This window comes from Drosophila montana, unplaced genomic scaffold (genome assembly GCF_035044405.1).
Source record: "Drosophila montana isolate Dmon_TW-CO22-7 unplaced genomic scaffold, ASM3504440v1 contig_3200_1, whole genome shotgun sequence".
Taxonomy (NCBI): domain Eukaryota; kingdom Metazoa; phylum Arthropoda; class Insecta; order Diptera; family Drosophilidae; genus Drosophila; species Drosophila montana.
This window is the reverse complement of record NW_026998080.1, coordinates 1,043,683-1,070,424: the sequence shown is the minus strand read 5'-3', so window position 1 is coordinate 1,070,424 and position 26,742 is coordinate 1,043,683. Positions and strand designations below refer to the sequence as shown.

The following is a 26,742-nucleotide window of genomic DNA, read 5'->3' as shown; positions in this document are numbered from 1 at the left end:
TCTTTTATTAAGAAGTGTAAAACGATAAATAAGGAATATATTAATAAAGGAATATTTAAAAACTAATTTTAAATTTAAAACAAATAAATATATTCTATATAAATAAAATATAAATAGAAATATGCAAAAACCAAATCTCATTTAAATATAATACAAATTGTCATGGGGTCTATTCCAATTATATTTAAATCAAGCAAGATTCTCCTCTGATTTATTTGATTAAATTTCCTATTATAGCTAAGATCATCAACTTTTTTTCCCCAGTGTACAAGTGTATATTCGTGAGGCGTGTTTAAAAAGCTGTCGCATTGCTTTGGGGCATCATGCAACTTTGCTTAGTATTTACAACAATTTGTCACTTGTTTCTTTTTTGGGTAGAAGCTCATGTGTGTGAGAGCATTTCAATCAGTTGAACATAGGAAATAGCCACAATTTTGGATGAGAGTTTCCGGAACTTTGTTGCACAGCAGCTGTCGCAATGTGACAGAAATTTTTGCAATTACACTTTTGCAGTTTGCAAACAATTTTTTGTCTAGGCCAACAAAGAGAGATGTACAATTGTTGACATTATTTTTTGGATTTTATTTATTTATATTTTTGTGCTCGTTTCTCGGCATTGCTTCTGCCAAATTGTTTTGTTTCGTCTGCATCTTCGTTTTGATTGTCGAAAGTTTTATTGCAGGCGTTGACAGTAATAAATATTATGTGCATCACACTTCCGGTTGCTTTATTTATGGCTCTGCCACATCTCCTACACTTAATGGCCTAACCCTCCCTGTGGCAACTCTAATTGCAATTGAAATCCTTCTGCCTACTCGTGTTTGAGCAGTTGTTGTGCTTGTGGCGTGTGTGTCTGTGTTCTCTTTTGTGGGAAAACCATGCACGAGACAGCTTGATATCTGATGACAGGGCTGTCGTTGAGTAAACAGCACATAACACGACTTAACACGAATTCATAAAAATAAACACGACTCTCAAACTATATAAACACGAAGAGTTTTTAAATGATGGCAGACTTGATAGTACATATATTTACTAATACAGATTTAAAAATAAATATACACTATAAGGAGAGAAATAAATAAAGTGGACAGATTCCAAAAAGTCGTGGGTGTCCATTATTTGTGTATGGAGGCACGCGCCCATCGCTAGTTTGTGTTTGTGGCCAATGTGATGAGAAGTTTTATCGTATGTTGCACAATTTGTCGTCTTGGGGCTGTGGTAAGGTGCTTCAATATACACACACACGCCAATTGGTGCACAACATTTTGTCCCCAAATGCATCGAACTGTGCTAATTTCCAGTGCATGCTCTTTGTTGAAGACATGGCCAACAAATGTTTACTGCAATTGCAGATTGAAGTAGAATTTCTCTGGAAAACATACCAATCGTGTATGCATCAACAACAACAATTCGATATTAAGATTCTCAACGGGCTCAAGCGCAGCTGTTGAAAAATTGACGAAATTTCACAAAAGATTTGTGAAGACTTTTCGAAGCATCTGAATACGTATTTGTATTTCGATGGCTGCAAACAAATGCTATGCAAACTATATTATAAAGCCCGATATCTGTAGCACTTATGAGTTGATTGTGGATTTTGCTTATATTATTTTCCATTTCTTATTAGCTTTGGCCGTGGTCAACAAATAAACAGACTGACACATAAATACACTGCCAAATGCTTAAAAGTCCATTGTGCGTGTGTATGTGTGTGGCTGCTACTTAAGTTCTTACGAATAACTTTCTTTGGAATTGAGATGAGAAATAACAAAAAAAGAATAAAACCCTTCCACAATTCAAATTTGGTTTACTTTGGCATTATGCATGACTTTCAAGTGGACCAAGTAGCCATAATATAGCATTGTGCTTAGTGTTATTTACATGCCATGTCAAACAGATTGCATAGATACAGATACAGACACAGATACAGATACAGATAGAGATGCAGATACAGATACACATACAGATACAGATGTGTGCGTGTGTGGATAACGGTAACTCGGCCGTTCGAGTGGCAATTTGTGCGTGCACCGAAGCGAACAGTTGCCAGCAAACACTCGAGAGACACAGAGCGGGGCTTATAGAGTGGGTGTATAGGTGGAGTTTTTTTTTTTTAGTGTATTACATGTTTCTGCCCATGCAACGCAGACGAATGTAATTTGCAGGGGTTGCTCGTAAAGTTTACTCAAATGTTTTAAAGATAAAAATAACTTGAATTTTTTTTATAAAAAGCCATTTTGTATTAGAATAACGAAACTTTGATTATAAGTTAGTTTTCTAAAAAATCTCTTTATATTTCATACTAAGGAAAATACCTTTTAATATTATCTACATTATTAATTGATATTATTTGTATATTAATAAATGAACTCATTGAAGCCTTTACATATTTTGATAGGATATATATTTGGTTATTTTGAACTTTTCAAATGAAAATAATAATCAAATTTAAAGCTTATACAATATTTATAGTAGCTAAAATAATTTTCTAGATATCCTAACTGTATAAACTCAGCTTTAAGTTTCAGTTCACACAAGCCAGATATCTGGAAAAGTATTTGTTTAATGATGTATTTAAAGCAGATGAAGAAAATTTAAATAGGTAAATACACTCCCTAAATAATGGTAATGTATTCTAATTTTATATGAGACACATACGAGTATAATTAATATAAATTATATTAAAGCAAACTTTTCAACAATGCTAAAAAATAAATCAAATTTCTTATAAACTTTTCTTGAGCTTTTGGGGAATAGTTAAATAAAATTATTATATAAACATTCAGTTGAAAAATGCTGCAAATTAATATTTTTATAATTTAGTAAAAGAAGTTCCTGATATCAAAAATTCTTGATTCTCTAAATTTTTTGAATATTCTACAGACTTGTCAAGCTCTCCTCGGACACCTTTACACAAACGAACATATAAATTCGTACATGCATAAAAAATATCCGCATAGCTGCAGCTAGTTGAGATTTTTGCCTGCATTCGAAAGAAAATATTTTTTTCCAGCTTGCAGCTCTTCAGCCCAGCAGTTAGTGTGGGCGATGCATCGGTGGGCGGGGATTATTATTTTGGACGTAAAACTTTTTTGCCAAAAACAGTTGCGCAAAAAAATGTCAATGCCAACTAGTCGAATAATCGGAACGTGGCTAAACACAAGAAGATATAAAAGTAAAAACATAAAATACATACAATATCCGTTTCTGATAGAAATTTTAAGATAAATTGTGGAATTGATAGCTTTGGTTGAGCAGCTGTTCAATAAAATAATCATGGCTTTCTGGTGTGCCGGAAAACAAATGCGGATTTAACATTCATGCGGCCGCAACGATGAGTGGCCAAAAATCAAGAGGGCAGACCAATGCAGCAATGCAAATCCTGGCAAGGATTAAACGCCAATGCCACTAGGACCAAAGGACGCATGTACCACCGGACCAGGCGACCAGGCGACCGTTCCACGTGCCCCTCGTGCTGGTCGCTTACTTTGGCCAGCACGTTATGCAAAGGCAGCCACAAAGTCATTCTACTGGGTCGGATGTTTGCGGGCAAATGAAAGGACGCACAAACGGCAGCCCAGCTCAGACAACGACAAACAGAGATGAATATAGTAAGAGAGAGAGAGAGAGAGAGGAGGGGGGGGGGGAATTAAAAATTGGGTAAGGGGGGTCTTGTCTGGTCGCTTAGCACGAAGAGGTCGTAAATTTCAGCTGCAGCCTTTGGACAGTTTAATTTCGATTTCCCTTTTAGCCAATGGCTGCGAAAATGGCGCGTGCTCAGTGCCAAATGAAAAATGACCAAAACGAGTTCGGGATTGCGAATTGCGGGAAGGAAAGCGACAACTACCAGGGCCGATACAAGTCATATATAAATATATCTATATATATATATATATACTAGCGGGGATAGCCCGGGCTTGACAGGTATAATATAAATTTTCTCAAAAAGCTTTGAAAATAATTTTGAAATTAATCGGACGGTAAAGAAACATCTTTTATACAAACGATTTCCGCCAATTTACCACTGTTCCGGGTGGATTTCCCATATCGCTGAAACAGGTATTTATTAAGTTCTTATGTAAAGCTTTAAATTGCATTTCTACCGAATTTGGATTCTGCGAAAAGTGTTAAACATGTCTCAAATGATTTTTCTTATAGATCTTTTGAAATTAATTTGAGTGCAAAACGTCACCCACCAAATCTTTGAGCGCGAATTGGAATTTTCCTATTTTTTTTAACGTGCACCTACATCACATAAGGTAAGCACAGTGACAATTTAAGCTTTGTAGCTTTTACAGTTTGGGCTGTGCGTTGATAACCAGTCAGTCAGTCAAAAAAGGTTGAAACGAATCGATTTTTGGTCAACAACTTTTTTCAACCCATCGATTTTTGAAATGTTTAAATGCCAATTGAAATAAGGGATCCGTACGAATTCAAAAAGGTATAACATTTGAAAAATAGACAATATTTACCTGAGATATTACAAAAAAATCATCAAAGAAGTTTTAATTTTCGAACCGACCTAGATTTTGAGAAAAAACGTGATGTAACCCCTTGCCATTTGATCGATTTCGGTCAAAATTTAGATTTTCATTTTTTTGATCACAATCGATAGTACTGTTCCTTATGAGCCCGAATTGGTATAAAATTCCCAAATCGAACATTATTTGGCCGAGATATTCAAAAAAATCATCAAAAAAGGTTGACTTTACAAACGAATCGGTTTTTGGTCAACAACTGTTTTCAACCCATCGAATTGTAATAAACTAAGTGTTTACTGTTTTTGTGTTTTTTTTTGCCTTATCTGCCCCAACCCGGGCGAATAGACAAGCAAAACCAATGGTTCCTAGATGACCCATTTATCTTTGGTTTTACTCTACCAAAGATAACGTCCTAACGAACCTAAATGACTGAGATAGTCAAAAATATGAATGCTTTTTCTTTCAGCCATAACCCAGCAAAAACGGTACCTAGTAGACCCACATATTCTTGGTCATACCATACCATTGATATAGTCCTGGTGAACCTAGAGGACCGAATCCCTGCAAAATGCGCACGGAAACGGTCCAGAAATATGCATGCTTTTTTCCTTTCAGTACGTACCCCTTTTACATAGCTGCAGCTTAATCAGTCCAGAAATATGTATACTTTTGTTTGCACCTTGTGGGTATGCAATGCTACTTTTCATTCAAAACTAATTTTAGTTCGTCTGCCTACTGGGCATTTCTGGTCGCCTGGTATTTCAGCCGAATTTTAAGCACCCAGCTGCTCCACCGCACGCCCCTTTTGGGTATGCAATGAAATTTTCATTCACACAAATTTTAGTTCGTCGACTTGCTCGCCATTTCTGTTCGCCTGGTATTTTCGCCAAATTTACGTTCAAGCCGGACGCCCCGATTTAGCAGGGGATGTTAACAGTGGCATGTTATCTAACAGAGTGTTAACAGTTAACTGTTAAGTAACAGAGCCTTAAAAGAAAATTTTAAATAACAGCGGCCGCTGCTAATTAACAGTGGACTGTTAAAAACTTGCATGTCATCATTTTTGCTCCTTTTGGGTATGCAATGAAATATTTTTTTCAATAAAATTTTCTGTGCATCTACCTGCTGGGCCTGTTCGCCTGGTATTTCAGCTGAATTTTGATTTGAAAATGTGAGCTAACGGCAGGACCAAAGTGCAATGGGGATTTTGCGACCGTTTATTTTTAAACCCTAATTTAATTGTAGATAATGTTTTTCAGATAATTTTGTTGGGATTTGGACTATAGGTTCACCAGGACTATATCTATGGTATGGTAAAACCAAGGACATTTCGGTCATCTAGGAGCCATAGAGGGCGAAGGGTTCGGCTGAAAGAAACGCATGCATGTTCATTTTTCTGGACCATTTCCGGGTAAATTTCGAACGAATTTCGAGATTTAGGTTCACCAGGACTATATCAATGGTATGGTTAAACCAAGGATATATCGGGCATCTAGGAACCACAAAGGGCGAAGGGTACGCTGAATGAAACGCATGATTGTTCATATTCTGGGCCGTTTCCGGGCAAATTTTGCAAGAATTTGGAGATTTAGGTTTTACCAGGACTATATCAATGGTATGGTGAAACCAAGGATACATCGGGCATCTAGAAACCATAAAGTGAGGAGGGACAGCTGAATGAAACAGCATACTTACATATTTTTGGATCCTTGCCGAGCGAGTTTTGCACGGAATATTTTCCAAACCAGCGTCTTAACGTGCACATACATCATATAAGGTAACTACAGTAAAACTTTTAGCTTTGTAGCTCTTACGGCTTGGGCTGTGCTTTGATCACCAATCAGTCAGTCAGTCTGTCAGTCAGACCGTCAGGAGAAACAGTTTTATAAATAGAGATATATGCATACGATATAAGTAAATGAGCAGAGGCAGGACATTAAGAACATGCGACTGATGTGCAACAGACTTGCGCGGATAAATACACGAAATGCCAACTGTCACATTTACGCACACACATGTGTACATATAAATATATATATATATACGTATAAATGTGTTATTTCATTAGCACGGGCACGTGCTGAGTGCGTCCTGTGTGTCCTTTAACAATGCCTGTCAGCACTAGGAAGCTGCATGACATTTAAATTAGTTTCGTGATTTTGCAATTTATTTTGATTTACATTCGCGCAGCTGGAAATATTTTCATATATATGCATTTTATATTCACTGCTGTAATTGTTGCCAATGTCAAAAAAAAAAAAAACCAGCCCAAAGATGCAAACAGCACCAGTTGATGGGCTACTAGAAACCCTGCACAGTGGAAAAGCAGCATACACAATTTAAATCTGCCCTATGCCAAGCTCTTAATAGCTTTCGAGTGTAGCATATGAAGCATACAATACACGTCACCCGAATAGTGCCCTCTTAAAAACTATATATACATAATACATTCGTTAATTTAACTTAACATAACATTATACTAATAAGTGTTCCAGGTAGATTAGACCTACGGCAAGAATTATTCTATTATAGAAAAACTTATTGTACCAAACCTGTAATTTTTAATTAAAAAATTTGTTTTCCTTATGTTTACTAAACGAAGAGTTGCGTGGATATAATCAAATGTCTTTCACATTTATTTATCAGCAAAAGGACATTTAAAGAATTAGTTTCAACTAAATGTGCGTTAGCTTAGCTGGCGATCATGAAAATCGCATAGAAAGGCGCTGTTTAAGAATAAAAAAGGGAATATAAAGAGCAACAGCAAGAGCATTAGAACGAGAGGAAAAGCAAACAAGGGAAAGAGAGGAAAAAGAGAAAGACAACAAGAGAAATGGAATATAAAATGATATATCTATAAATAAGTCAGCACACAAATGCAAAACCTATGTCCTTTCACGTGGTGCTATTCAAACTACTCGCACTGTAAACAGCATGTTAAATGCATTGTCATCGTGTGATAATTAATTACAGCTTTAAGCCTTAATCAGCGCAAAATGCCCGACTGTTGCCAACTATAGAGTTGTTAACTATATTTGAGCGCAAACTACATAAATCTATATGTATGTGTAGGCAAATATTGCGTATACGCAATGTGGCCGCAGGCAACTTTCTATGTCTGCTAAATAATAAAAGCCAAAAAATTTCCGGCCAAATGCTCGCATATAATATAATATCAATCAGAAGCAAAATATGAGGCATAGCACGTGCGGCTAAGCAAACGGAAATTTGACTCAAATGAAAATGAATGAATTTATCTGCAAATGAAGAGACCAAACGCACTATATGTGTGTGTTTGCGAGTGTGTGTGTGTGCGAGTGTGTGTTGTTGTTATGTCAGATTATATGGCTTAGCTCACAAAGCGTCACATACGAAATTGCGGTGCGTGATTTTGATTTATAAATAATATAATAGGAGTACTCTGTACATTTTTATGTGCTGCTCGTTTTGCAAGGGTTACAAACGGAATACGTAAAAATATTTGTGAGCTGCCATTGCTGCAAATTGTTGATATGCGCTTAAAGAGTAGCTTAAGTCCATGGGCTATTAAATGGGATTTGTTCTGTCAAGCAGAGCCATGGCAAATTCATATTGTTATTTACTCTAATAGGCAAGGATTTATATTTTTTTTACTTAGTTCAAACTCAGTTTGTAGTGCATTATGCAGTTCGGTTTGATGCTTGCCCTGCTGCGTTTTATATTTAGCATTTTTATGCCAAACTGTCCCACAGTTTGTCGGGCACTCGCAACTCGTGTTGGCATCTATAAAAACCTTTACTGTCTGCCTGCGTCACAAACAATAAGGCGGATTTTGCGCTGCTGGGTCCTAACTCATTTTAGTGGCAGCTAAAAATTTTTGTTTGCCCATAAAAATATATAAAAAAGGGTCAAGTGGGTAGGCAAATAAATATGGCTGTACTACAGTGCATGTGCGTAGGCTGAGCAATATAAATGTTTATACACACACATATGATACAGATACACAAATTGTTTGAAAGTGTGTGCTAAAACCTGCGCGAGCGGCCTCTTTGTCATTTGATATCTGCCCTTGAGCAAATGTGCAAATATATATTTATAGAAATAAATTTATACATTTATAAACTATAATTTCAGGACTAATTTGAAGCTCGAAGCCAATTGTTAACAACACATTTAAATATGTATTTTCATTTTATACATTAGAAATATTCGCTTGTTTACTTTCAATAAATATATTCTTTGAAACAAATAATAATTGAATTTTATTAATTTTAATTTAAGAAGTATGGATAAGCTTATGTATTATAAATTAAAGAGTATACTTTAAATTTAGGTAATAATAACTAATAATATATTATTCCTTAAAATCAACAACTATATTGTATAAAACAGAAATTGTAAATTTTAATAAAATTGTGCATTTAAAAAATTCCCTAAATCTACAATGAATCTATTATATTCTTTTTGTCATAATTAAAGGTAAATGTTTAAAGTCTGCGCCATGCGAATAAATTAAATGAATGTATATATTTTTTATGTACTGGCAACTCACCTTGTTTAAGTAAATAAGAATCTATTAATTTGAAAATATTAATTAACTTAATGGTGAAAGCATCACCCATTTCATTTAATAATTTGCTCAAAATTTAAAAATTTTAATAAATAGAAAAGCAACAAACTGAATGTAAGCCAATGTAAAATCTAAGCTAGCTATTAAAGAAAAAAAAAAAACAAAACTAATTTGCCTAATTGACAAATATTTGAATAGATGATATTTGGCAATCGAAACGTATTCATTTATTTTTGCACTAATTTAAATTAAATTACAGCACTAATCGCGGCTGATATCTATATATGTATTTATATATACATATATTTGATAAAATATATATGATAGACAATTCGAGCGCTGATTGTTGCTAATAATTATTTAACACATTTTGCCTCCTTTTGTTGCAATTCAATTTCGTACATTTTGCGGCTACCATTTTCATTAATTCACAAAACGGGCTAAAACAAAAACTCCCAATTATATAATGTGTGATTGATGTGCGCTAATTAGGTTGATATATTTTTGCAGCTTTCATGCCCGATGCGCTGTGTTATGATCCATGAAATTGTCTGATAAAAACGTTTGCTTTTTTTGTTATTGCCCTATAAAAGGCCTTTGTTAAGGTAAACCACATGCAACATATTATTATATGCATAAAAATGGTATTCAAAACATTTGATTATGTTTTAACTTTCAACTTTATTAAGCTTGTCAGCTATAAAAAGCCAGCTTAAAGTTCAAAGCAGACCCCAAAGCAACAGCAACAGCAGCAACAACAACAAGAAGAACAATTAGTCAAAAATAAAGAACAGAGCCGAAAATTAGGCCCTGCTTTTGGGTTCTGTCGAAGGCCGGAGATTGTGTGTGGTCTCTGCTGCGGTTGCGTTGCCATTTAAATGCCAATTTAAACATTTTCGAATTATTTGGTAAAAGTTTTTCGATTAACCTGCTCAGCCGTGGCAGCAAACAAGGACAACAACTATTATGGCAAGCAGACGATTGCCATGAAGATGACTGCTGAGAGGCGGCACAATGCCATTGCCACACACACGCACACACACACGCACGCACACACTCACACTTAAACACTCTCACAGACACACTCACTCATACAGCTGTGCTTATTGAGCATACTTGGCCGCTCTTGGCCGCTCTTGGCCGCTCTTGTGGTCCGCATTTTACGAGTGAACTTTTAATGATTTACGAGAATATTGCCACACACATTCCTTGCCCCCAATTCCTTGCTGCGCGACTTTTTATTGCCACAACTTGTTAAGGGGTTGTCAGCCCTAAAGAGTACATTTCATTGCCAGATTGCTAAAAAGTAGTACAGTAAATGAAAATTAAAGAGAAACCGTCAGAATTAAGTGTTGTACAGTGAGCTTTTAAGAAAGTTTAAAAACACTTTAATAAACATACTTTCTTAATAGTTGCTGAGTCTTGTGAAAAAGCTCAAAGACATTGAAAGTCAAAAGAACGCGATAGCTTGGAGTAAGCTTCATTTCATTTGAAAAGCGCTGAAGCCTCAATTTTTGTAAACAAACTTCGTAAGCTTTAATCGAGATATATTGCGTAAACTGTACGTTGAAAGCTCATGAATTCATAGCATTTCGACTTTGTGCATTCTCTACTTTAAATTATAACCTTCTTCTCTTATATAAACCAACATTTGAAGTCATACAAAGTTTTAAGCGATTTCTCTCTGGGATTACATAAAGAATAATCCTCCGAAGTTCTGATCTTCCCTTTTAAGACAAACTGTAAAATTAGAAAAACAAGCAGTTGTGTAAACAAACTTATTTGAGTTTCCCAACACTGTCAGCTTCAGTTGTTAAGCACTACAATAAAGATGAGCTCTGAGCTCTGAAAGCACATACATATTTTATAGAACTTAATTTAAGGATTAAAATCCAAAAGCTCAACTACTTAACATCATTTTGGCTTTAAGCAACTCTCATTTTCATCCTTCAACGTTTCCAGCTGGTGTCACTAGACCATAAACCAAGCACAACAACAAATTTTTGTGTTGTCAATGAAGCAAGGCCATCAACACACAACAATGGCAGAGGTGGTTAGAGATAGGGGACGACTTGCTGTTATTGGAAGTTGTGGGTGAAGAATCTCTATGACTTTTATTGTCAGCATTCAAGCTCAAAAATGGGATTTGCAGCAATAAAACATGAGTTAAGTCGCCGTTTGGGGCGTGGCAGGCGCAAAAAGACTAGAGACTGTCGTATTGTAGCTGGGTTGGGCACGGGGTTGGGGATGGGCAATTCACAGGAATTCGGCTGTTTGTCATTGAGTTTTTGGTATAGGTTTCAGTTGGACGGTGTTGATTGAAATTTACGATTTGGGCTGGCTTCTTCGGGACTCGCACGTGCTGTTGTTGTTGTTGCTGTTGTTTATGCTGCTGATCGCCTTGTCGCCTGTCGTCGCCCATAAGCGGAAACAGCGCCCCGCCATTGCTGGGCGCCATTTCGCTTTGTCGCGCGCATCAGTTTTATGGCAAACGGAAGTCGTCGTGTTATTTATGGCATACTGTGAGTACGAGTGTGTGTGTGTATTGGCGTCAGCTCAATTATATTTCAATGCGTTGAATTCAGCTTTTGGCTTTGCGTTTATTTAATAGCTTATTACGGTGCAAACGCCTGTGAAAAGCCAATTAAATGTGACATCTGCCTTTGACCAGTGCTCGGCGTGATTTTGATAAATGTTACATTCACATCTATATATATATATGTATGTATGTATATAAATCTATCTACTTATTTGCGTTATATGGGCGGCATAATCAATTGCTGTTGCGAGATCTGCAACTCTAATTTATGATACTCAGCTTTTGGTTTCAGCTATGCTTATCGGATTGCTTGCCTGGCCCGTCTGGCAAAGCCTCACAATTCCTGCTGATTCCTGCTGGCGCATTCAATGCCAATGATAATTGACTTTTACAAACGACTCGGGCTGCCCACAATTAGTCGAGCATAATGATGCGTCATTATGGCTGTAATTCATCAAGCGAGTGCTGCCGCACTTTTGCTTTGCTTTGTTTGTTCAGCTTTAATGGGCATAAATCATCGGGCGGCCGACTGTGCGTATGCGCAATATGATAAATATTTAAGGCGCTAACTTAGCATGTACTATAATCAGCTAAGGCGACAGTTTTGCATGCTCTGCTCATGGCTGACAAATGCAAATTTAAATGCGACATGCAAATGACAAGTGCGAGCTTGAAAGCGCGTGGCTGGCAGAGACTGTGGGGAAATACTCGTTTATTTATTTGAAAGCATTTCTCACATTACCTACAAAAAGATGTGTCCAAAAACATAATTATACCCTGTAGCTAAGAGTTGAGTGGGGTGTTTTTCAGAACAGTTAATAAGCATTGTAAAATAATGACTTTTATAAGAAGTAGAAATTAAATTAAATTAAATGTGTAGACTTTCCAAGCAGACAAATATGAAAACTTTTATAAAGCAGATAAACTGATTTTATAATTAATGAATTTAATTAAATATTCTAGTGCTTTTAAGCTAGACCAATTGCCTTGTCAATCCTTATAAATCCAGTCATAAACTAAGCTATCCATACCAAAAACCCAGCTTAAGTAAACCGAAACTATTTTAGCTTAACCCTACCTAACCTAACTTTATCCAACCTAACCTAATTTTTTCTAACCTAACTTCACTTTAGCTAACTTAACTTTTAAAAACTTATTTTATTACTTTATACTGTCTAAAGAATGTTCCCCCTTGCTGAGTATGTGCCGCGTTGCGTCGCTCTCAATCGTAGCTTTGTAACTTGTATAATCTCATTTCTGGTTTCTTTTTTTTTGGGCGCCGACTTCTGGCGCACTCATTTTATCTACGTGGAAGTTGGTAAAATGCAAAAGAAAAAAAAAATAGAAAAAATAGAGAGAAGCAGAATAATAGAAAGAGGAAGAGGAAAAAGAAAATATAGAAGACACGCTAATAAGTCTGCAACGTGACACTCGGTAGCAAAACTTGGACGGACAGCCGCGGGCCGCAAATGAGATGACTCTATCGGGCGCGGGCATCAGCCTAGAGAAATGGCTGACATTTTCCATGCCCCCGCCCCCGCCTCCAGCACGCCCTCTCGCCGCTTTAGATTTGTTGCTATTGCCGCTGCTCTAGTTGCTGTTGCTGTTGTTGTTGTTGTTGTGATGGCAAAATGTAAATAGCAGACGTGACGCCGTGAACTCCGAGCTAAATGTGACAATAAATGCCGGCGGTTATGTATAAATTGCTAAAGTGTGCGGAAAGATTTACGGTCGTCCAATGCTCAAACTGAAACGGACCCAGCGGGCAGAGCGGGCCCACGTTTATCATGGCCCAGCCGGAGCGGGGGGTGGGGGTAATAACAAACAACAAATAGGCAAAAGGCACTTGGCACAGTCAGCAGACAGCAACAACTGCTGCGGCGTCAGGTGGTGCTTTTAGTGTGATTGCCAGGGTAACCAGCAACAAACCCCTCAACAACAACAAACACAAGCAACACTCACAATGACAGTTTGGCCAACACCAGAAAACACTCACAGCCAAGTCAAAGTGGGCAATGTCTGAGGCAGCGGCGAAAGCTCTAGCTGATGCTGCTGCTGCTGCGGCTGCGGTTGAGTGACATGACAAGTGCAGTTCTTATACCCTGTAACTATTAATGAGTTGCTGGGGTATAACAGAAATATTTGATATATTTGTGAATCCACATGCTGAAACACTGAAGCTAAATACAGGGTATATTGAAGAGGACTAAACGCGTAAAAGGTCGAATTGAAAATCCATAATGAAAATATATATATTTGCTGTATGAAGTGCAATTCTTATACCCTGTAGCTGTTAATGAGTTGCTGGGGTACAACAGGAGTAGTTCAGATATTTGTGAAGTAATATATTTAGAAATATTGAAATCTAAAGCTTGAAAGACTTTAAAGCTCAACACAGGGAAGACAAATATTGTATGAAGTTTAGTAAATCAGAGTCCAGACTTAAAAAATCTTTAATATAATATGCTCCTAATATATATTTCTCCAGCACATATCAGGTCTAATAAGAAGTCTATACAGTTGAAAAATGGTAAAAATTAGCTAAAGCTTGCCCTTCAAAGCTTGTAATTTTCAAGTCAAGTGTCAAGCAATAAGTTTTAAATAATATAAAATATCATGTTATAAAAACATTAAAATAAAACAACGACAACTCTCACACTCAGTTCTGTTAAAATAGTTTTAGTATTGTTAATATTATCAAAATCTAAGGTATTTCATAGCCAACTACTCTCACTGTCAACTACTGTTGAGGTAGCTTTTGTAGCTATTATTGAAATAAAGGAAAATATAGGGTATTTCACAGTCGACTACTCTCACGGTCAGCTTTTGTCAGTTCGCTGGCCCTTTGGCTGTCATAACTGCAGCACGTGGCGCCCCGGACTCAATCATTTGCATGGGCCCAGTCGATTAGCCAGCTAATTTGAATTCAATTAGGCACGTTATTAAAAAAATCAAAGTTCACGATTCAGGCCAGGTCCAGGCGCAGGTCCAGGGTCAGGCTCAGGCTTGGGCTCGGGCAGTCAGCCAGCAGCTGCTGACACGCTCGCACAATTTTTCACAGAGTGTCAGTCAATTTTCTCCTGCTTCTTCTTTTGATGTTTTATTTTTTTTTTCTTGTGTGCACATTTTCGCCTTAATGAGCTTTTCCGTTGACTTCGACGAACACTTATGCCATTTGTCGCCATATTTATTTTAATGGCTGCTCAATTTAATCACATTGGCAACAGGAGCAGCAGCCGCTATAATGCTGCCATTAACTTGTACTTGTAATACCCTAACTAAGAGTTCTATAAATTGGACACTTAGCAAGCGAAATAGGCATTATGATTGGATATATTATAGAGTAAGGATAAGATACTCGAAATATACAAATTGTATTATTAAATAATTTCTTATATAGATAGAAAACAATTTTATAATAATCATTTTATACCTCTTTTATAGCGTAAAAAATGAGCTTAAATTGGTTTTATATCAATTATTAACTTGGATTAGATAACTATATTTGCAATGAAATAAGGGATAGGTCTAGAGAGAGAGAGTCTATGTCTTTCGTCTTGTCGAAATTTGATTTTCTTTCTGCATTATTTTTTAAGTGTGGTTGAAAAATGTTCAAGATTTCGTTTACGCGACATTTAATTAAGCGCACAACTTTTCAAGTTTTAATGGAACGCACACCAGCTACACACACACACTCACACGCACGCACATACATGTATATATAATATTTATAGGTTATGTATGTGTATATAAATTCATTTGCAGCACTTTGACACGCCAGTTGATTAAATTGACTGCCTGTAAAATACTTGGCGTGCAGCGAAAATTTTGTTGATAATTTATTAAATCAAGAGGCTGCTGCTGCTGCTGCTGCAGGCAGCCATCTTTATCAACTGGATGCCGGGCTCTGAGCCTGGCCTGGTGTGGTCTACATTTTGCGCTTGCCCGAGTGAAATGAGCTGCATCCGGCCCCGGGACTGGGATAGGGACTGGGACTGGGTTCGGTCTCAGGCAGAGTGCAACTGCAAGCGTTGCATTCTTAACGCCCGAGCACTTTTTGGCCCAAACCAAACCAGGCAACAACGGACTTTGGACTACGTTACGTACGGACAACCGCTGCATCCGGGCGTGCATGTATGCCATGTAACGTATACTTTATTCCTGTTCCTGTGCGCTAGCGCATTTCCTCACACTAACACACACACACACTAACACATACATGCACACGCACATACACAGCCGTAACGAATTTTGATGCATTTCCTGGGCGAACGCTCGAGCGCGCACGCGAGAAATTTATGTGCAATCTTAGAAAAATAATGATTATCTTTTATTTTATGGTTGAGCTGCTGCTCCAGCTGCTGCCAGTGGGAAGCCATTGTGTCATATTATTGTTAGTGTCAAGCGAGTCGTAAAAGCGCATAAGCTTCCCGAATATTTAAAGCCATTTTACGACTGCGCCGCTCAGACATGTGAGCATGGCAATTATGTGGCAAATCGGCATGCCCACAACCTGATTGGCAGGCCACGCCTCCAAGCATAAAGCAATTTGTGTGTAGAAAGTGTGTAGCATGCAAGTGAGTGTAAGTGAGTGGGCCACTTGTGTCTCATTCATTGATTCAGCCACTTGATCAACTTATTAAGCCCGACTCTCATTTGGTATAATTTTTTCCAACTGATTTTTTATAGCCTTTTAGGATTGTTTAATTATGCGGCATGTTGTTCAGATGATAGCTGTCTCTTGGCCCATAATAGGCACAGCAGAGGGCAGGCAACTGGGCTGCAGCCGAAAAGTAGGCAACCGAATTCTGGGAATTTTTGGTTCAAACTTGTCAGAGCTCAAAGCTGCTGTAAATGAAGTGCCAGTCACTTAAGCCGATTGTAAGGTATTAGAAAATGTAAATGAAAACATTTGTTTTTGATATTTTCTAATTGGACTGAAAACATGCTTACGTATATTTCCAGTGAAAGATAATACGCTCATGCGCTAAGTCTTAAAAGCTGTCACAGCTTATTTACTTACATTTTTACTTTCTTTCAATTTGCAGAAAATTTAAATGGAAAAAATTGGTTTCTTTGTGTAATTAAAGTTAAAGATGGGAAGTGTTGAATATTGAAAGTTTTATCGAAACATCCTTTGATAAAAATGTTGTTATTATTTACACATGAGTATTATTAAGAAAATATTTCGTAAAAATAACGTAATAATGAAAAGCAGACATGAAATCATAATTTAAAAGTTAACATCAACGATGTCAATATGAACTATGTTTAATATAAATGTTCATCATAAAACATTTTTTTTTTTTGCTTTGAATTTAATGTGTTTTATGTAATTGCAATGTTTTTCTTTTTTAGCAGGGAGAGCAGGAACAATCTAATGAATACATCTTGAAGCACGTTGAAACTCGACAAATATATTAGTATGCGTGCAGCATAGAGGTTTCTTTTGTGAGGCGTTGATTAAGTTTATTTGGTTTATTTATTAAATAAGTTAAATGTTTGTCTGTGGGCCTTCCTTCTTCAGTCTCACTGTTCTTTATCTGCTTAACATTCAACTTATCATAATCTTTAACATACAAGGGATCTTTAACATACAAGGCATGTAGATAATGCGACGTCACTATCACACTGCACTTTTTTTAACTAATGTCTTCTGTATGAGCTAAGAGGAAGGACGTTTAAGGTGAAGAAAGGAACCAGAATAAAAATAGGTTCTATTCAGCTTCAATGTTTGGCTGGGCCTGCAAATGGGCTTCAACAGAAAGGAGATCTTTGTGTAACTTTTAAATATTAATATTTGATTTATAAAAATACTACAAAATCAAACGAAACATATATAAATTATCAGTATAGTTAATTAGAGTTTTTAAATTCAAGTGTAAGTAGTTATTCGCCTTTGTCCAATTTATTATTTGCCTCAATAAACTATATTTAGATATTTGGTTTGGCATTACATTGAGATTTTCATTTAAGCTAACTAAATACCCTTTTTCAAGTTTTTTAATAAACGCAACTTTTCTTGGGCGCTTCACTTGAAGCTGGCGCCTAGCGACACGTACTGAAATGGCATGAGGAGGTCTCTAATGATTATGAAATATGTACAGCTGGCAGCTTGCCTTGGCATGCCACGAAGTAACCTTAGCCTTAACATATGCGTGAGAGCGTCTGATTGTGTGTGTGTGTGTGTGTGTGTGTGTGTGTGTGTGTGTGTGTGTGGCGCGTGTTAAACTTTCAACGGATAACGTCACTCAAGTGCGCATTCGGGCATCACAAATGACGTAATGCGGCGCGCGAGCATCCAGCGAGCGGCTACTCGAGTCGAAGGCGTCGAAGCGCAAATTGTCTGTTCGGGGCTCATTAAATTTACATAACTAATTGAAAATTTTGGGCTAAAATTGTTAAGCAGCAGCAGCAGGAACGGCTAGCTGCTAGCTGCGAGTGCGGCTGTCGAATGTCAACCATAAATTCCAATTAAACTGTGTGCGGGTGGAGTGCATTGGGCTTAGGCCACCCGGCGCGTCTGTTTTCGTTTTTGATTAAGTATACGCCCCGCCCGCGCCGGCACGGACCGGCCCGGCCCGGCTGCATGCATGCAAAATGTGGTTAGCCCAGCGGCAATGGCAGTGGCAGTGGCATCGGTTCCAGTTCCAGTTTCATTTCCATTTCCATTTCGTATGCCAATTCATTTGGCAGGCGATGCAAGGCGTGTTCTTCTTTTGCAATTTGTTTTGCTTCTCTTCTTTTTTATTTTGGTTTTATATTTTTGGCAATGTTTGAGTTTGCGTTTAATTGTTTTATTATCCACAAAGTGCTGGGCAACTCGCGCGCTGCACTGGCAACGCCCTTTGCAACCGTCGCCCCCGCCGCCCTCGTTGAGTGCCCAGTTTTTGGCACTGTCGTTGACCTCGTTGCCTTTAGGGCACTTGCTGCAGCTACTCATATATCTATGGATGGGATATATGTATATATATGGATGCATACATATATATATCCAATTTTTATATTTTTTTCGGTACACTTGTCGAAGTCAGCGTCGCCTGCTGTCTGATATACGAGCGTGTGGCAAGTTTCTGGCTGCTGCACAAATTATGCCAAGTGCATACTTGAGGCGTGGCCTGACAGACGCAGCACAGCCAGCAGCTGAAGCAGCGGCAGTGGCAGCGGCAGCAGCAGGAGCCTGGAGCCTGGAGCTGATGCATCCACAACCACAGTTGCCACAGCCCTCGTCATCAGGTCTTAATAATGCCACAGTTGATGCGAAACGAACCTACGTGCTGCCTGCCACAAATTGTAATTAACTTTATAAAAAATCTCATTATTCATTTTCTTTGCCCACGGCATTTGTTTGTTTTTTTCGCATATTATTTACTGGAAAATAATGCAATTGCATTTCATTGTGATTTCCCCTTTCTTATGAGCCTGTTAATGATCGATACACGTCCGACGGACAAGGCCAACCAACTTCATTAGTCAATGAAGAAAACTCTCAGCAATGGATTTACATGGTGCATGAACTGAACTGTGCCATGAGCCAGCCATGCGAGTATTTAAGCCTGGCCTTAACAAGACATTTAGCTGACACATACACACACTATAAAACTTGTCCAACAACAGTTCAAGTCCAAGTTGTGGCATCTGTGCTGCGGTCTGGCAACTGCACAGTGTCAAGAAAATAACTCAAGGGCTATGCTGAGCTAGAAGATAACACTTAAATGTGGGTTGCACTTTAAGATTATTTCATGTTGAAAACTTTGATCAGTTATAATTAAGCTGATTTATTGGGAATTAGCTTAGTATAGATATTTACTCACACGCTTTTCAATCGTTTTGATTTACATTTTACTAAAGCCTTGAAAGCACATGAAAGCGTTCAGTTGGCTATATACTAATATTTGCAAACAAAAAAAATCACTTAAAGCTCAAAGCTTTTCTGGCTAGCTGCAGAAAATTGATTTTAAGAAAGTGAACAAATTTGAATCGATATTTAAATAAGACTTTGTTTAAAGAACATACAAGTTTTTGGCTAGCTTAGTTGGTTTTGTTTTAATAATTGCATGCAGTAAAGGTCACTTCATGCTGATGTTAACATAAATGCTTTTAGATAATTTTTGAACAGTTTTAAATGCTTTAATCGTTTAAAAAGCTTATTCATTAGCATTTTCTTAAAGCTTATTTAGTTCTTAAAATCAAAATAGTGTAAAACATTTCAAAGCTTCAAAGGGAAGAAATTTTTATAACTAAATATGCTTAAGCACTTTTAAAGCTTAACACAAAGTTGACATGCATCAGTTTCTGCCGTCTCGTCGTCCCTCTCTCTCTCTCCCTCTCTTTGTCTCTTTCTCCTATAGTTACCTACCACGGCTCACCTGCATATACCCTGTGAATGCTATTTAAACTGTTTCGCTGATGGACAATAAATGCTTAGTCACAACAAATTGCAGCTGCAATATGTATGTGTGGCTGTGGTCAGCTGCAAATGAAAACTAGTTCGGAAAATGTACGAAAAACTGTCTGTGTGTATTTGTGTGTGTGTGTGTTTGTGTGTGAGTGGAGAAAACAATGAAAGAATTTACTTTAATGGTCTCGCATGTTGCGCATACTTAAGGCCAGCTCTTCAGGTGGCCAAGTGCTCTAAATATGCTGTGCGTGTTGTGTTTATTAGTTAAGATGGAAAAAAAATGCATGGAATACATAAATTTGGGCAATCTGGTCACATAACTTAGAGTCCAGGCCCTGGGCACGTTCACTTCAATACAGTTGACTTGTCAGCGTGTTAATTTGCTAAATAATTTTCGAATTTCTGCTGCTGAGCCTGGGCTAAGCAAATGGCTATAATTCACCAAGAGAAAAACACACACACACACAGACACACACACGGCCGACACGCCCACTTAGGCAGTAGTTGCTGACCAGGGGCGGGACGAGGCGCAAACGTGCCAAATATGCAAGCGGCAACAAAACAAACGACTGCTAAGTGGAAAGGGCTGAAGGACACAAGCGAAAGAAGTAAAAGGAAACCCAAGGAAAGCACATCAACATATATGGCCAAGTGTTTAGCTGCGCACGTGTGTGTGTGTGTGTGTTAATTCGGAAAGGATACAAAGTGGGAAAAAAACTGTTTATGATTTCCTAACACGATTTCAGTAGCTTTCACAATTTTTGTTTTTGGTATACCTGGGCCACGCGTTTATTTGTTTGCCTTTGCCCGGCTACGTGAGAAATTTTTGTATTTCGGTTTTGTTTTTTTTTGTTTTTTTTTTTTGCTTTCCTTTTTGCTATTTTGAGGCAGGGTGGCAACGCTTAAAAATTGCCACGGCAGGACATGTTTTCGCACACGTTCATCAATTAGTGTTGAAGATTTAATTGTGGCACGTGTGAACTTAATTAAATGGCATTAGTTTAGTAATTGTACAGACGAGCCCAACACACGCACACACACACACACACACACACACACACACACACACACGCTTATTTAATTGGCGTACGGGCGGCCCCTGAAAAGTATGCAATTAAATTGCAACACTTTGCATGCGTACGTATTTGCATTCCAATTAATTTTTGGAGCATGCAAAAATTTCAGATTTTATTAATATGCATTTAGAGTGCGCCGGGGCGAGGAGCAAGAGGCAAGGGGCTTGGGTTGCTATACGCCAGCCTCCACTCAGTTAGTTTTTGTTGATTATTTACCTTTTTACTTTAATTAACTGTGCGCCATAATGTTGGAAAATGCCAGCTGCACTTAATTAGCATTATAATTGTCCTGGCAACCACAACAAACTTGCGTCCTGCAATTTTCAGCTGCATCTTAATGGGGCTGACTAAACAATAGAAATGTAATGCGGGGGCAAGGGTTGTTGCTTTGCCCGAGCTGCGATTATATGAGGTATTTTATAAGTTGAAGGCTAAAAATAAATTGTTGGCCATAATAATTGTTGCCAAAGCTTGCAGCTTTCTCCGTTACATGGCACAACCATATTAAATAAATCTTAACAAGAGCTTGTTTCTAGGGGTTTTGCAGTTGGCAATTTCTAAGTACCCAGATTAACAAACCTTCAGCATGATAGCTCAAGAGACTTCTAAGCAATGTTAAAAATAAATATATAGAAATTATTCGAAAGCTAAAAATAGCTCTTGTTTATTCTAATGATGATCTAGATAGGATGTGGCTATAAATTATCATCCTAACGCGTGGAATACTACTCAAAACCGGATCCATGATCTGTGGACGGCCAAGAAAACCAAAATCTTTTGGTTTCAAGCACATTTCTAGCTGCAGGGTATCGTTTAGTCGTACACACGTAAAACACTTGCATTTAACAAATAACTGCGTGCGGCGAAATAAATAATAAACTGCTTTTTGTAAACAATGCGGCTGATTGCAGCGTAGCAAAATATTTCTGAGCCATCAAATAAATTATGAAGTTTAACATTTCGACCCGTGGGCAACGGAAAATTATTCATGTGACCTTTTTTGTGGTACGTGTTTTAACGGAAACATGTGTCGAATTTTAAGTATACAATTTGCGTTTGCCTTTGTCCACGCATATACGATATACTATATATATATTTTTGAATTGTATTATGTTTTTCGAGCCCAACCAAAATTAAAATGAAAGCATCAACCGCCCACTTGACCCCAAAAAGGTATGGAGCCGGGGTCAGCTATAATGGCAACTAACAAGCACGCTTCAAATAATAAACATTAGAAAATGTTGCACAGTGTTTGGTTAGCGCTTCGGTTAGGCAATGGGCTGTGCGGAGGGGCGGGCGGTTTTGCGGGTGGCAGAGTGTGCGGGTTAGTTGCTATAAAATTACCTGAACAACAACATTTTGGAATGCATAAGAGCCGCTCAATTCATTTGCGCACAAACAACGTTGCTGCTTTTCGTCGTTGTTGCTGCTGCTTGTTATTAGAATTGAGCCCGGTTTTGGGCATTGCATTTAAATAATGTAAATATAATTTAACTGTTTGCCAGCGATTTAGTTTCAAAAATATTTTGCTGCATTTTATGCGTCGCCATGTTTGCTCCATTATGCCATTAGTTGTTTTTTGGCCTGGTTCAGGTGACAATGCAAATAATTAGAGTCCACAATGGGCGCCATTCAATGGACTACACAAAAACCAGCGCAATTTCCAGTGCGTGTGTGTGTATGCCATTGTTAAATAAATCAGAAAGTAATTAAAACAACATGAAATGCGAGTTACACTCTCTGCGGAAGTAGAGCAGAGCAGCAGCAGGGCAGAGCAAGAGCAGCTCTGAGCTTCCCCTACTTGGTAACCTGCACCCCGGCACACACTGGCTTCCTCTGCTGCCACTTCCTATTTAGCAAACAGAACTGAAAACGCGACCAGCGACCAGGGCAACAGAAAGTAGAAAACAACAACAGAAACAAGCAGCGACTGCGTTGGAAAATTGTGAAACAAGCCAAAGAAAATTTGCGCAACGAGATGCAAAATAAACTTAATTTACGTTTATTTGCGTTGACAAATGTTTTCGAAGGAGTGCAACTTTTAATTGCAAAATTTATTTGATTTGCCAGCATTTCTGTATTGGCTGCATGTTGCCTCCTTTCTGCCCTTAGCGACGGTAAATAAAATATATCCATTACATAAGTTGGCTAACTGAACGGGGTAACCCTTCTTATCAAGGCTGATTAAAATTTAAAATCAGCTATTCAAAAGATCTTGCAAGAAATACGTCGAGTATACTTTATCTCTCTTGTTTTCAATATATTGAAACGGCATCTGGGCTAGAATATAGATTGAAATTTAAAATCCTGGCGCTCAACGTGAAATGGCGTAGAGTATATTTTATTAACAGACAAAAGTGAGCGTTTGGACTTGTGATTGTTTAAAATTATTTAGTCACTTGTTTGCCACTCAGTGCCATATAATTGAATATATAAATATTGAATATATATTAAAATATATTTAAAAAAGCTTTTTAATAATTAAATATCATTTTGAAGATTTTGCATGCAAGGTTTTAAAACTTAATCTTAGCAAGATGCTTCTTCTATAATGCAATTTAAATAGTCAAGCATTCCAAATTGATTCAGCTTAATTATTGGCGCCCAACGTAGGCTTGCAATAGTTTGCAGTTGGGTTTGGACAAGCACGAATATTTATTTAATACCATTTAATCTGTTCAAATTTGTGCATCTATACATAATGATTTTCAAACATTTGTTCTAACTTAATTGTGCTGCCATTCTGATTGGCATTGTACATGTTGCAGCCTTCGGTTACATGTCGCTTTTAATTGCTGCGGCAGCCACACACAACACACACAACGCACACACACACACACACACACACAGTTTAGACACATTTTTCTAGTTTTTCAAACATTTTGTTTCAGTTTTTGGCAGCTGCAATGGAATTCATGTTGCGCGCAGGGGCAAATGGTAAATGCTGCGCCTTTGTCTGCCGTTTAGTGTCAGAATTTTTGGCATCAAATTGCGGTGGGTCAGGTAAAGTGGCAAATGTGTGTGCGTGTGTGGTAGTGTGAGTGGGTGTGGCTAAAAGCATGCCATGAAATATGCGCATAAGCACATGCATATTGTAACAGTTCGAATTTGCGCGCGTTTGTTTGAAATATTTTTTATTGTTATGATGCAGCAGCTGTTGCGGTTTTTTGCGCCTAGCCAACCGCAAAAAAGAGCAGGTAGGAATTTAAGTTGAGTACAACCGACTGCGTGATACACGTTCACAATCTAATCATAGCTTAAAGTGGTAAAATATATATTTGGGTCGACCCTTATAGAAACTTCTGAGTGATTAAATGTGCTCTTTAACTGTGATTTAGTATAACATAAATATATATATTTGTCTCACCGCCCACATAAGTAGACACGAGTATATATTCCCGTTGAAAATTCAATCATAACTTTAGGTGGGTAAGCTTTATTTGAGTCGATACTTAGAGAAACTCCTGAGCCATTAATTGTGCTTTATAACTGTGATTTATTATAGCAAACATTATATATATATATTTGTCACGCCCCCTACATCAATAGACTTGAGTACCTCTTTCTTCTTCGTCTTCTGATTTCATTGCGCAAAGCCAATATACTCTTTTCCCACTGTAAACGGGTATACAGAAAATAAGTAAAATATTCAGTGGCAATCATGCCACATGCGGCATGTGGCAATTGCTGTCTAATTATTTTCTTTCTTTATCGTTCATTGCACTCACTCAGAAGCTCACAAGCGGGCGGCTAGAAAAATGTCAGTAAAATTTCAACGGTGTGAAATTTTGTGCAGTTTTTCCATTGCCGTCTGCCTCTTAAATGGCTTCTAGTTTTTTTTTCTAACGCTATGTGACTGCAGGCAGAATTTTCATTAAAGCATTTTTGATGTCTAATTTGCATTTTTCTTCTTCTTTTTTTTTTTGTTTACTGCACAGCTGCTGGAGATGCCGTCGCCTTTTTAGCAGGCGACTGACACGTTAAGCATTCAGGGGATTGTTTTGGCCAAACGAACACCCGCACGGCGCAGCCCGTCGCCTAACACTTTTGTAGCTGCACTTTTTTGTTCTGTCTCTTTTTGTTGTTGTTGTGCTGCAGTTGTCAGTTGTCAGTTGTTGTTGCTGTTGTCTCTCAGCTCTCAGCTCAACTCTGATTTGGGCCCAGTTTGCAGGCTTTTTGTGTGCGCCTGGCTCGCTTCTTTGGCTGCTCGCTTGTTGGACAAACTGTCGAGTGGCAACACTAATTCGCATGCAACACAACAACAAATGCGCTGTGCACACATACACACACACACAGGCACACACATGCACATATTTGCAGCTTTTTGTTGGACTTTCAGCTAAATTTGTGCCAGCGCTTTAGACGCCTGCTTTTTGTTAATTTGCAATTTTCTAACCATATCCATTTGCTGCCGCACTCTGAATATGTGTGTGCACAGCTGCTGCTGCTGCTACTGGTGTGTATGTGTGTGTGTGTGTGTGTGTGGGTGTGGCTGCGTGGCACACATGTCCGTCAGCTTCACTGGTCAGCATTTCGTTTGCTGGCATTAATTCAATTTCTGTTTGCATATTGCCAGCTTCTGTTACTCCTTCTCCTTTTTTTTTTGCATAATTTGCTTTGGTATTTCATGTGTCAGCGCGCCTAAATGCATGCCACACTTTTTGAAATGCGATTTTAGTGCTTTTATATGTGATTGCTTTGTATTTGATATTTTAACTCCTTGTCGGAGTTTTCTTTTGTTTTCTTGAGAGTAATTGTTTTAAAAATTGAACTTTACGTGCTTAGCTTTCCAGCTCAGTTAATTTTAATAAACCATACAATTTTCTGCTTTTATACTTAAAAATGATCTCTTTAAAACTGTGTAAATTTATATTAAAAGAAGAAAGACATCTTCAATTTTTAACAATTTTTAGTTTATCTGAACATTTTGTTGTAAACTTTACTTTTAGATATTTGTAAAAAATGTTTAGAAAAATGTTTGATAATATTTTACTTATAATAAATAAAAATACAATTGTTTTTAATTTATGTTTTCAATAAAATACACCCCGGCCCTGGAGCCAGCTTAAGATTTAAAGCTTTATAGATAAATAAATTTGAGCTCAAAAAAAGTTTAAAAAAAACTGTTCAAAATTCAACTTCAAAAACCAGTCAAACTTAATCTCTACAGCTGTGAAGTTGTTCACACAAATCAGGAAAGCAAAAACTGGGAACAGAAAAAAGTTGAAATAACATTTAAATTTCACTGTATACACTTTCCACAAGATTCACTTAACTATGCCAAAGACTTTCTTTTAACTACTTTATGCGTTTTTTTGCTAGATTTTTTTTTTAAAATATTTTCTGATTTTCATGAATTTTTTTGCCCGAAACTTTTTTGCTTCCGCTGTTGCTGCGGCTACACTTACCAATGCCTTGGACACCATGGCGAATGCGTGTTATGGTTTTTGCTTGGCCCAAATTGAGAAAACTTCTGAGATATCGCTTATGCTTTTATGTCTTTGAAATGCTGCCACATGTGCTAATAAAAAAATTCCAAATTTTATATTTTGCAGATGTTCAAATTTACGATTGGACACTTGGCTTCTTTGGCCACACACAGACACGTACACACATGCACACACACTTTGGCGTTGTGTGATCTATATGGAATATTGGAATATATGGAGTTGGGATCGCGCACGAGCGTTTTA

The 26,742-nt window shown here is 37.6% G+C and overlaps 1 protein-coding gene and 1 long non-coding RNA gene across 2 annotated transcripts in view; one reads left to right on the top strand and one right to left on the bottom strand.

Annotated features, from left to right (window-relative positions):
* LOC135431271 (uncharacterized) overlaps positions 1-26,735 on the top strand; it is a 39,634-nt gene extending 12,899 nt beyond the window's left edge. The window contains exon 3 of the long non-coding RNA XR_010436775.1: positions 26,605-26,735. This is a non-coding gene — a long non-coding RNA (uncharacterized LOC135431271). The remainder of the gene's footprint in view (positions 1-26,604) is intronic.
* Positions 1-26,742, bottom strand: part of LOC135431268 (putative uncharacterized protein DDB_G0288959) — a 40,248-nt gene extending 13,506 nt beyond the window's left edge. The window contains exon 1 of the mRNA XM_064686281.1: positions 26,458-26,742. Coding sequence (XP_064542351.1) covers positions 26,458-26,475 — 18 coding nt within the window. The 5' untranslated portion in view covers positions 26,476-26,742. The remainder of the gene's footprint in view (positions 1-26,457) is intronic.